The sequence below is a fragment of the Pristiophorus japonicus genome, chromosome 12 (assembly GCF_044704955.1).
Source record: "Pristiophorus japonicus isolate sPriJap1 chromosome 12, sPriJap1.hap1, whole genome shotgun sequence".
NCBI classification, from domain to species: domain Eukaryota; kingdom Metazoa; phylum Chordata; class Chondrichthyes; family Pristiophoridae; genus Pristiophorus; species Pristiophorus japonicus.
Genome location: NC_091988.1, coordinates 50590080 through 50602582, shown reverse-complemented (window position 1 = coordinate 50602582; position 12503 = coordinate 50590080). Strand labels below are relative to the sequence as shown.

General features: G+C 38.8%; 1 protein-coding gene across 2 annotated transcripts in view; it reads left to right on the top strand.

The window, feature by feature from the left end:
- Window positions 1-12503, top strand: part of glt8d1 (glycosyltransferase 8 domain containing 1) — a 19066-nt gene extending 6563 nt beyond the window's left edge. For both annotated transcript variants that reach the window (XM_070895441.1, XM_070895442.1), the window contains exons 5-10: window positions 75-189; window positions 2693-2777; window positions 3201-3313; window positions 6296-6462; window positions 7308-7420; window positions 10057-12503. In XM_070895441.1, coding sequence (XP_070751542.1) covers window positions 75-189; window positions 2693-2777; window positions 3201-3313; window positions 6296-6462; window positions 7308-7420; window positions 10057-10247 — 784 coding nt within the window. In that variant the 3' untranslated portion in view covers window positions 10248-12503. The remainder of the gene's footprint in view (window positions 1-74; window positions 190-2692; window positions 2778-3200; window positions 3314-6295; window positions 6463-7307; window positions 7421-10056) is intronic.

The window sequence follows — 12503 nt, the reverse complement described above, 5'->3', positions numbered from 1 at the left end:
TGTTTATGTTTGTACTGTGTTTAATATGAGACCAGAATTAAACAATTGTAATTCATCTTTCCATTTGGTTTAAGATCCTGGCTTCAGAAGCAAGAACTGATGTATATCAAGTATAAACTTCTTGAATTTGATCCTCATATTTTGAAAGGCAAAGTCCCAGTTGAGGGTGATTCAACTGACATAAAGCCAGTGAGTAACTGCTTTGTTTGTGTGTGTGTGTTTATATATTAAATATAGAATGATACAGCACAGAAGGAGGCTATTTCACCCATTGTGCCTGTGCCGGCTCTTTGAAAGAGCTATTCAATTGGTCCCACTCCCCTGCTCTTACCCCATATCCCTGAAAATGTTTCCTTTACAAATAAATATCCAGCTCCATTTTGAAAGTCACTGTTGAATCTGCTTCCACCACCCTTCAAACAATGCATTCAAAAACATAACCAATCGCTGCATATAAAAAGGAAAAAATTCACCTCATCTCCACTCTGGTTCTTTTGCCAATTACCTTAAATCTGTGTCCTCTGGTTACTGACCCTCCCGCCAGTGGAAACAGATAAGAAAAATAGATTACAAGCAGATCTAGATGCGAGAGGGGAATTGGTGTTCGTTTGGCAGATGCTGACTGGGATTTTGATGAAAGCTGAAGAGAAATAATCCTGCAGAGTAACAACCCCTCAAAAGCCGCATATGCAGTGTTCTCACAAATTCAGGTTTGTCCCTAATCAAAATATTCTATTAATACAGAGTAAAAATGAGGATGAAGCATCCTTTACCAACACACTAAACCTTTCTGCTTAGCAGAAAGTTTTAACTAATACATGTACATGCTGAAGGAATAGCAATGGGATTCAAGCCCAGTTGCTATACTGCCTGATTCATTTCTCTTGCCTCTATCCCAGCAGTACACATGGACGCAAAAAACTGTTTTTTAAAATCAGATTTCAGCACCTCAGTGACTCAGTCTGAGGCAAAGGTGTGTGACTAGTATAAACGTGAAATAGGTGTTATAAGAAGCCATTTAAAACCTCTGTTGCTCTTGCCTGTTGGTAAGAAAATAGGCAATAAGGATCTACCATGCATAATCAACAGTGACCCATCATATTTGGATGGTGTCACCAGCCTCTGCCTGGTTCAATCAGCGAGTAGCTGAATGGAGGTGTGAGAATGGATGAATATTGTTTGATCCCAAAGCAATGATTTTTTTTATGCAGAACTTTCTGAACTCACCAATTTTCACTATCAACTTTCCCCTCCCCTCTCCTTCAAAAACCCCTTGTGGGGGTACTGCTCCACTGGTGCTGGGCACACGACCCAAGTGTTCTAAGGTAATGGATCGCAGGGTGTATAATAGTTCAGCCTGATCCAGACCTCGCCTGATATCCAAACAAATGCACTTTCTGCAGGAATTGCTGAATAATAGTCAGGAGTGAGAAGTGCAACTATTTTCCCTTCCTTATACCAGACGCAGAGCTAAATAATAGATTCCATACGGCAACACTTGCTGAGATCAGCCAACTCTGAACAAACCGGGGATCAAACCTGGGACTTTCTCTACACCACCCATTTAATCTTCTAAAGGAAAGTTATAAATAAGGTTCACTGATCCCCAAAGGTAATCCAGCAAAGCAAATGCTATCTATCTATCCATTCTCATTTCTCTATGATTCAGTCCTTGTTTGCACTCTGTAAATCCTCTTGACTCCAGTGTAAAACAGTGGAGCATGAACGCTGGTAAAACACGTCTGCAGAATAAACCACAGCTTCTGGATATTGAACCTAATGAGTATTAAGAGCCTCTGAACCATGGCCAATCTGGCAAAACCTCAATTTCTCACACACTGCTACTAGTTATTCAAAAGTAATGATGCAGGATTAGGGTTACAATTGCAGTAACTCACTGATGTGCAACTGTGCTGTTGAGTTGTAAATAATGTGACCATCTGTTCTGTTGCCAACTCATGTCTGAGTCCTATAATGCTACTGACCTTGCCAAATAAAGTGATAATGCCCAGGCATGTGTAACCTTGTTGAAGGGAAGAGTGTGCAGATATGATACAATGATCCCTTGTTTGCTGTCCTCCAGATAATATTCTCCCATTCCCACAGTGCAAGAACCATTGTATTCCTTTAGGTATTTGATTCACTTGGTCTATAACCACTGGTCCTATTCTCAAATAGCTATTTGTTGAACCCCCTCTTTCTTCCCCCCCCCACTTTTAAAATAATTAGTCAGCTTGGTCTATACTACTTTTGATAGGAGTTATTTTACGTGTGTGTAGTTGTGTACTTGCAGTCCAAGTCAAATAGTCTACAGCTGTCTACTCCAGCAGCACAGGACCAGCATTCAAGCATGCTGACACTGTCACTCCATATGGATACTAGTCTTTGAGTGGCACCTGTAGTATAACTGGCCCTTTGAAGATCTGGTTCATGTTTCCCCACCCATTTTTTTCATGTCTTCCATCTCACTGTCTTGATGAGAAAGATAATAAATTCTGCATATAATCAGTACGAAGATAAAATTACCTCTATAATTTCTGACAAGATTAACTGTAAAAGATAACATTTCATCATGTACTCAACATGCTTGCCAGTATAGCATTTTGGTAAATTCAGATTTTTTTACTAATTGAATTAGAATCAAACAATGAAGCTCATATCTTGATTAGTTGTTTATCATTGTTGTTTTTAGTTGACTTTTGCAAGGTTTTACCTACCTATGTTGATTTCTGGCACGGAGAAAGCTATTTACCTGGATGATGATGTGATTGTGCAAGGTAATCTTTTGTTTTGCTTCTATTGTAAATATCTGTATATAGCTTTAAAAAAATGTGAACATATGGAGCATTGAGTAGAGGAATTAAATTTTTTTAATGATTAAGTGAACTGGCTAATAATGTGCACTGGATTTCTGGTTTAAAATATTGTAAAAGGTTTTAATTTTCAGCCATTACATTTATTTATTTAAGGCAATTGAAATTACAGCAGCTGTATTTCCATCAATTTATGGTGGTAATTAGCAACAGTTAATTCTTAATGACAAATCCTTGCACAGTCCTATATTGGTAATTGTTTACTTATATAGATGACACAGCATTCCAAAATTAATTAATTACATGAAGTAGTTTGAGACCTTTCAGCTAATAAAGCACTATATAAATGTAAGTTTTACTTTTCTTCTCTCGCACTGGGTTCATTAGGAGACATCCGTGAACTTTACGACACTGAACTGAAGGCAGGCCACGCTGCAGCGTTTTCTGAAGATTGTGATTCTGTATCTTCCAAGGTGATGATTAGAGGTGCTGGAAGTCAGGTATTTATTGTTCAGTGCAGAATTTGCTATTGGGAAAATTGAGCAATGATATGTGATGCATTGAAGGTGACTGAAGTCGATCAGAATTATATTGTTTCACTGATTTGATCTGTTCCTGAACACAACCTGGACACAGAAAATGAAGGTCAGACATTCACAATGAAAAGGTAAAATGAAATGGTGTGGGACAATGAGCTTGATTGTTCTCTATTCAGTAGATTAGAACCACCCTAATATTTGGCCTTATTTATAATGTGTCATTCATTTTCCCCACTTTCATCCAAATTAAAAGTGATCCCATAATTTGAAAAACAGGGTAGGTTCATAATAAATATGCAAATGAGGTTCCTTGAAATGTTTAGCAGGTTCAATCCTTAGTCTGTAAATTATTCGCTGTTAGCTAGGACAAAGGTGGGTTAATACATTGATCTCAGCACTACTAAGTTAAGGAGGGGAAAATCAGCCATAATACCTGCTCCTGAATGCTATCAAGTACTCTGCTGGAAGCATGCAAACATGCACATTGGGTGAGGAAAGGACTGGGCTCAGTTGTTATTCACAATGAAATAGCATGCCGGCACTCAGTCTAAGCTCATACATGAAGAATAGCCATTTCTCTGAGATACCCGAGTGTGCTGTGAGTTGTACCCCAGCAAGGAGCCAATGATTTCAGGATAGAAAGGGACAAATGTGGAGAAATGGGAGGAAACATATAAATGATGTGCTGTTATAGTAATGTGTTCAGAATATATTTTGTATCACACACGATGTGAGAACTATAAGTCTGATCTACTTTTGTTCCAGAGGATTATTCTCACATTGTGTGTGATACAAAACCTTCATTTTCTGTACAGGGGAGTTTCCATCACTATATGGGTCTCTGCATGTCTCATCCAAGTTCCATCATGGTGATCTTCAGCCCTAGCTTCTTCTTCTCTCCTCTCAAACTTATTGTTCTGAATCCTCTTCTCACCTTCCCAGACTCCACCTCTCCCCTCATAGTATGATATTGAATATGATGTAGAACTGCACTTTATCATACATGAGAGATAACATCTTTATTTATATAGCGCCTTTAATGTAGTAAAACATTCTAAGGCACTTCATAGGAGCTTTATTAAACAACATTTGACACACAGCTACATAAGCAGATATTAAGAAGGAAGTCGGTTTTCAGAAGCGTCTTAAAGGAGGGGAGAGAGGTAAAGAGGCGAAGAGGCATAAGGAGGGAATTTCAGTGCTTGGATCCAGGCAGCTGAAGGCATGGCCGCCAATAGTGAAAAAGAGATGCTCCCTATAATCTATCTTCTATATATAGATTTACATACGTTTTCAGCATTCTGTCCATCAGCCTTCAAATGTTCGTCATGCTTCAGACATCATGCATAGTCTAATTCAAATTTCTGTGTCACAATTATAAATTTGTCCTTCCTCAAATGAAGTATCTTCCAATTAATTGGCTGATTATGCATATATATTGGCCCCAAGTTTCCACACGCGGCAAAACAGGCGCCCCTCCGAGCTGGGCACCCGTTTTTCGCGCCGAAAACGGCGCCTGAAAAAAAACGCGCTATCCTCAAGCGCTTTGCAGCTCGATGTCAGCTTGGCGCGGAGCCTACCACTCGCGCCGATTTTGTAAGTAGGAGGGGGCGGGTACCATTTAAATGAGTTTTTTTCGTGCCGGCAACCCTGCGCGTGCGCGTTGGAGCGTTCGCGCACGCGCAGTGTGAAGGAAACGTTGACACTCAGCCATTTTTGTAGTTCTTTGTAGCTGTTTACTTTTTGAACATTTTTTAATAAAAGCACATTTCCCTTGTATGATCAGCACTGAGGCTTCTTGCAGCAGTGAGAAGGCTGCAGGAAGCCTCAGAAGTTGAGGCAGCCGTTTCCCGACGGGCCCGACCGACGGCAGGGGTGCCTCCCCCCCCCCCCCCCGCCCCCTGCCGTCGGGAACGGCTGCCTCAACTTCTGAGGCTTCCTGCAGCCTTCTCACTGCCTCCCCCCCCGCTGCCGTCGGTCGGGCCCTCACTGCCTCCTCCTCCCCCCCCCCCTGCCATCAGCAACGGCTGCCTCCTTACTGCCTCCCCCCCTGCTGTCGGGAACGGCTGCCTCAACTTGTGAGGCTTCCTGCAGCCTTCTCCCTGCCTGAAGCACTTTCACACAGGTAGGAAGATGGTTTATTTAATCTTTTCTTTGCTTATAAATTTTTATTCAGGTTGGAATTACTTGTATAATATTTGTATAAGTATAACTAAGGATTTATTGTATAATGTAATGACTTTCCTTCCCCCCCCCCCCCCTCTCCCCCACCTCGTTCCGGACGCCTAATTTGTAACCTGCGCCTGATTTTTTAATGTGTAGACAAGGTTTTTTCAGGCCTACAAAAATCTTCACTTGCTCCATTCTAAGTTAGTTTGGAGTACGTTTTCACTGTGGAAACTTTCAAATCCGGCGTCAGTGGCCGGACACGCCCCCTTTTGAAAAAAAAATTCTGTTCAAAAGTGAAACTGTTCTACATGACGAGAACTGCAGAAAACTTAAATGTGGAGAATTGCGATTTCTAAGATAATCCGTTCTCCACCAGTTGCTCCTAAAAATCAGGAGCAAATCATGTGGAAACTTGGGGCCATTACTTCTAATTAGAATTTCAATTGTAATTAATTTATACAAGAAAGAAAGCAGATAATTTATGCAGCACTTTTTACATCAGGGTATCTCAAAACACCACAGCAAATTAAATACTTTGTGGGCAGACAATTTGTGCAGAGCAAGGTCCTGCAAATAGCAATGGGATAAATAACCAGATCATTTGTTTTAGTGGTGTTGGTTTAGGCATAAATGTTGGCCGGGACACAAGGGAAAGATGAACCATTCAGAACACTTTTTTAAAATATTTTTGTCTACCACTTTGTATCTCAGTAACTAAAATGGTAATTTTTAAGAAAAATCACTTTTCATTAACTTTCTTTTTGTGTTTTCTAGAACACATATTTGGGCTTCCTTGATTATAAAAAGGATACCATTAGAAAACTTGGTATGAAGGCGGGCACATGCTCCTTCAATCCTGGTGTCTTTGTAGCTAACCTCACAGAGTGGAAGCAACAGAACATCACAGAGCAGCTTGAAAAATGGATGGAAATCAATGTGGTGTAAGTTTACAATAGTTACATATTGTACAAGTGTCTGTTTTCAAAAGGCATTATCCTGCTGCTCACCGGCTTTTACATTGTAAATACTGCGCATGCGCAGAAATTTAAAGGAACCATGTATTAAAAGAAACAGGCCACGCAGAACAAAGCGCATCTTACAGGCAGCATTGCTTCTGACCTAATTCACGCGGGAACTGGGGCATTTCATACTGTAATGTTGCTGCAACAATATTAAATGAATAGGGTTTCTTGCATTCTATGAGTAGGGATATCCAGATTCTTAGCAGTTTGAATCCTGAAGTTTGTATTTTACTCTTAAAGCTGCATAATTTGTATTTGAAAATGTAATCTTTACTGCTTAATATTGTAAACTAGAATTAGAGGAACCTAAAGGCTTTTCTCATTTATTAGTAATCTCTCAATAAAGAAGGTGAGTTGTATTTTTTGTTTACACACAAGTGCTCAAAGTTCTTAAAAGATTAATGGTGCACACTGCTGTAGTCAAAGAAAACAGCTCGATTCTGCTTCCCCCCCACCACCCTTATTTTTTTCATTCTGGGGATTCTAGTTGACTGAAATCTTGGAATATATTAATATTGGTGGAACTATGCTAATTGAATCAATTTGGGGCATTCTTCCACCATCACATCCCTGTGGTCACAGATTAATTCTCAAGCAAGAAATAATATAAATTCAAGCATAAACTTTTAAATGTGTTATTTGTAGTGGTGTATAGAAGACCATGGATCATTTTATAGTACGTGAGCTAATTACTTCACTAAACTTCCTCCTTCTCCACCCACTGCAGTCGGGAGTTAATAGACACATTTCTTTTATTCTGACAGGGAGAATTTGTATGGTGGTGCTTTGGCCGGCAGTGTTACAACACCACCTATGCTCTTGGTGTTCTATAAACAGTACTCTTCCATTGATCCATTGTGGCATGTGAGGCATCTTGGTAAGTTTTCAGTTTTAAAAAAATTGTTTAACACAGCTGGGGCCACCAGAGATATCATGTATACAAATATGGCAGTATTCTATGAAGCTGTGATGTTCATTCATTCTGTGATAATCAAAGTGATGTATCACAGTATTGCACTGAGCAAAGATTGTGCACAAAACCTGATAATCTGCTACCAAAGATGACCTGTGGATGATTTTTTTTAAATGTAACCGTTAAAATCTGTCTCACTTCATTACTCCTAGTTCAGGGTCATAGCTGAGCGCCTATATACGGACCGCTCGTGTTTATTTTATCACCTGATTAGAGAAATTAAAGAAATCTTGTCCAAGTGGTAATGTTTGCAAATACTGTTCGGAAAGAATCATTTTGGTTTTGCTGACATTAAGCTCAAGAACATTTCAGCTCTTGTATAACTTGCAGAACAGCCTTGCAGCTGACAATGGAGGCAGAAAGATAACGTTAGATGTCATAAGTTTTCATGTAAAGGCTGCTTGCAAATGATATTGCTTTTAAGTAGTATTTGTATTTTAAAAAAGGGACCATGTGCATGTGAGTGGAGGATTGATTATAGGAAATAACTGAACACAGTACTCCAGATGCAGTATAACTAGAGCTTTATACAACTGTAGCATAACTTCTGCCCTTTATACTAACAATCCATTAGCCCTTTTAATTATCTTTTGTACCTGCTCACTAGGTTTTAGTGATTTCTGTACGTGGACTCCTAAATCTATCTGCTTGTCCACTGCTAACTTTTAGAAAATACTCTGATCTGTCTTGGTTCCAAAGTGCAGTGATGACCTTGCACTTCCCCACGTTGAACTCCAACTGCCAAAGTTTTGCCCACTCACTTAATCTATCAATGTCCCTTTGCAACTTTCTGCTTCCATCTACACTACTTACTGAGCCACCTAACACTAGTGTCGTCAGCAAACTTGGATATATGGCTCTATATTCCTTCATGAGTCATTTATATAGTGAAAAGCTGAGGCTGCAGTACAGATCCGAGGGACACACGAGTCACATCCTGACAATTGGGAGTACATACCCATTATCCGTACTTTGTCTCCTACCTCCTAACCAATTCCCTACCCTTGTCAAAAGGTTGCATCCAATTCCAAATGCTTTCATTTTTCCTAATGGTCTCTTGTGTTATACCAAGAGATTCCAAAACTGTCATGTATTTGTTCAGGACAGTTGTTCATATGTGGTTTATGTTTTTCAAGGCTTTGACATTATACAAACTGCAGTTCATGAGGTAGCACAACCACAGCCCAATTAATTTGTAATTAGTGATAAACTGTAACAAAGTTGCAAAGGACAAGAAAAATACAAGTATATTCCCTACATTATACAATTTCTATATTAAATATGAAGACCATTTAAAAGAGGTGGAAGTGGACGGTATTTGTGATGGAAAGGATATAGGGTAGAAACTCAGCTTGGGATCAAATAGGATACCATGGTTTCAACCCAAGATAGTGGCTAGAGATGGGAACAGAATTAGTGGCACCATAGAACTTGTTTGTGGTGGGGCCTGAAGATGATGGCTTTGGTCTTCCCAATGTTTAACTGGAGGAAATTGCAGTTCATCAAGGCTGTATGTCAGATAATGACAGCAGACATTGGCGGGGTCAAGAAGTGTTAGAAGAGGAAGAGCTGAATGTCATTGGAGCCTGACACCATGTCTTTGCATATTGTTGCCAAGGGGCAGCATATAAATGATTAAGACTGATGAATACTGAATACTGTCCAACAATTTGTCTGGTACAAGCATGGTATATCACTGTCAAATCTACCTTGGGTGATTTGATGCAAGAAGTCAGTTTCATGCTAGCACTTGTGTAACAAAGATAATCGGCACAAGATGGAATGTTACACACTCTGGAAAAGCTCCTGCTCCAAATACCGATTCTTCCACTTCACACACCTTTTATCTATTGCATCTTTACTCAGACTTGACATTATGAATTAATTTTGTCCAGACCTTTATGCCCAAGTGCTGAACTCCTAACTCAACATACATATTACACTTCCTTACAATGTCTCGCTTTACATGTTTTATTAAAACTTGCTACAATGGGCATGGTGCTGTAATTCCAATATATTGTCAGACTGATGAGGTGCAAGTTTAACTGTAGTTGCCAACCAAGTAAAACACTCGTGTACTAAATCATTTGCCAGACCAAGTATCGTATTGACAAGAGGCCTGGGGTGCAGGTTAGATGACCATCTTATTGACCAATCGTCTGGTGGATGCATGGTATAGGGAGATCTTATAGTGGAAGTGTTTTTATTAAATGGATTAGTGAATGCAATCTTAACTTTTAAATAAAAATTGTATAAACTAAGGATCAACAGAAAAATCTTAATTAGGCGAGATGCTTTGCCGTTTTCACTACACAAATTGTACAGGAACTAGTGTTTTTTTTATGTTAATTAAAATAAGTCACTGAATTGTTTTGGGGAACTTTGGACTTGACTCTAGGAAATGGTTTTCTACATTCAAATTTTAAGTGGATTTGATTGCAGTCCATCGTAATCAATATAGTTAAGGTTACTGTATCACAATGTATTTATTTTTCCAGAGAGATTGTTGATTCCACTAATATATGAATTTTGTTCTGCAGGGTCCAATGCTGGCACCAGATACTCATCGCATTTTATTAAAGCTGCCAAGTTGCTGCATTGGAATGGACGATTCAAACCCTGGGGTCGTACCTCCTCTTACAGTGATATTTGGGATAAATGGTACATTCCAGACCCTACTGGAAAATTCCATCCAGTGCGTAGACATGAAGAGGATGAGGATGCTCATTAGACGAAAACCATAAATGTGACTTCTAAACCATTAACTTAATGGGTTTGTACAAAAATTACATCACTCAGGAATTCATGACTCGTTTGTTTAAAACATTCATGTTTCAATTTCTAGATTGACTTTTTTTTTTAAATGCACAATGAACGAGGCCACAGACTATCATCAATACTGTGGGAAAATTGATCATAAGGTTTTTACTAATTCCTTATTGTAGCAATACAAGCTGTTCAAATCCTGTGTAAACCTGTACTAAGCACCAGACTAAGTATTTTAACCCAAGTAAGAGAACACTACATGTGTATATATTTATTGTTAAATATTTGACGTTTTTGTTTGTAAAACTAATTTTCTTCATATGGACTTGGAACTAAATTTGAATTCTAAAAAAGGTGTAACAAAATATCCTGAATGATATCAGCAAGGAGGCAAATTTTTCTCCTAATTGGAAGAGATGTTAGGACAGAAGCCATTTATGACTATTTTTAATACTAATTCTTGGTACAGATTTCACAGCACAGTAGAAATTTGTATTCTTGCACTTTAAGGGTGTATTCACAATATAATTGCAGTGAAACAGTGCAGCAGTTAAGAGTAAATGCAGATAATCAGGAGCTGAAATTACTTCACTAAACTTGCGTGAATACCCCACGTCATCAATATAGCAGTACCGGTCTGTGGCTTTACTGTTTAACTCAGTTAAAGTTTGAGCATGAAGACACTTAAAATCAAATTCATATTTTTTCAAGTGGCTACTAATATGAGATATTCCAAAGGAAGTTCATGCTGAATCACCTTTGGGTTTTAAATTCTTGTTGGGTCAGCTCCCTAAGTTAGGCAAGGACCCCTGCTGATGATACCAGTGTTGGCTGTTTCAAGGGTTTTTAAAAAATGGAACAAACTGATATTTTATTAGATTCCAGCATCCGCAGTATTCTACTTATGCTTCACAAGTTTTAGCTTTAAACGAGATTGTGATAGACTAGGCCTATTCAATTTTTCACCATTTTGTATTAAGCTTAATATAAAGAAAATTTTAGCTATGACAAGATTAAGCACTGAAAAGGGGGATGGGGTTGGAGAGGGAAGGAGCAATTTGTTTAAGCCCCCATTAGAAATTATGGGCTTACACAATACCATTACCTCAAGGGAAACAAAAACAAAAAAATGAATCTCATCAGTATTTATTTTTTTAAACTGTTGTAATTTGATTGGACAGCATCTTTAGTTCTGGAAAGTGCAGTTGAATTCAGTTGCTTCTTGGAATGCTAAAGTATAGAAACCAGCCATTCTACCCATCAGATCGCTCCTTGCAAACTATAGGGACATTTGCTGCTGGCTGCAAATTCCGGGCCAAACAAAGGCATTCGCTGCTGGACCCAAAGTATGCTCTGCACAGGGATCTTGCAATCCCTATGTTGAGAACTTTGGGTTTTCTGAGCTTGAACTCAATTCAACAGAACTTAATGTGGATCTATTAAGTGTTGATGTCAACAGGCTGTCTAAGCAGCCAATCAAGAGGCAGAAGTCTCACACTGCGAACAAGGAAATGAGTAAGCCCTTTTTAACTTTTTTAAAAAATTAGAATTTTGAGAGCAAAAAATTAGAATTTTGAGAGCAAAAGATTTGGGTTCTCACATGGGGGAGCAGGCAAACCTAAATACAATGCACAATCTTACATTTTGAAAAGTATCTTAAATTTTAATTTTTATTAATGGAAAAATTTCACATTGCTTAAAATTAATTTTCCAGGCCCCTAACACTTATTTAGTAGCCAATATGCTGGTAAAACCTCAGTTACGCATAATCCCTTTGGGTGTAACATTTAGTGCAGAATTTAACAGCGTACTCAGAGCCGACGTTTGTCAGTATCAATGATTTACAAGATTTCTCTGTACTGGCTTGGGGGGGCGGGTGCGTCATTGACAGACTGCCACTTTGGGATTTCCGCATACACCAAAGGGTGGTCTGAAGTATACTCCCTCACACCCATTGCAAATTCAGGACCGTTATGTTGACAAGTCCAATCCAAGTGATAGAACAAAATCTGTGCTAACAAATAACACTAGCTGCAAGGATATGTGGTATGAAAATTGATGGTGAAATCTACATATGGAGTGCATTTCTGTCATCAGGGTTAAGGTAAATGTTGAAAGAATTGTTTGCGCTGGCTATGCTTGATGAACCAGCGATCCGAAAATTCCAGCTGTAACATACTTTATCTTGAACAAGAGGAATGAAATAAAGTATCAAAAAGAA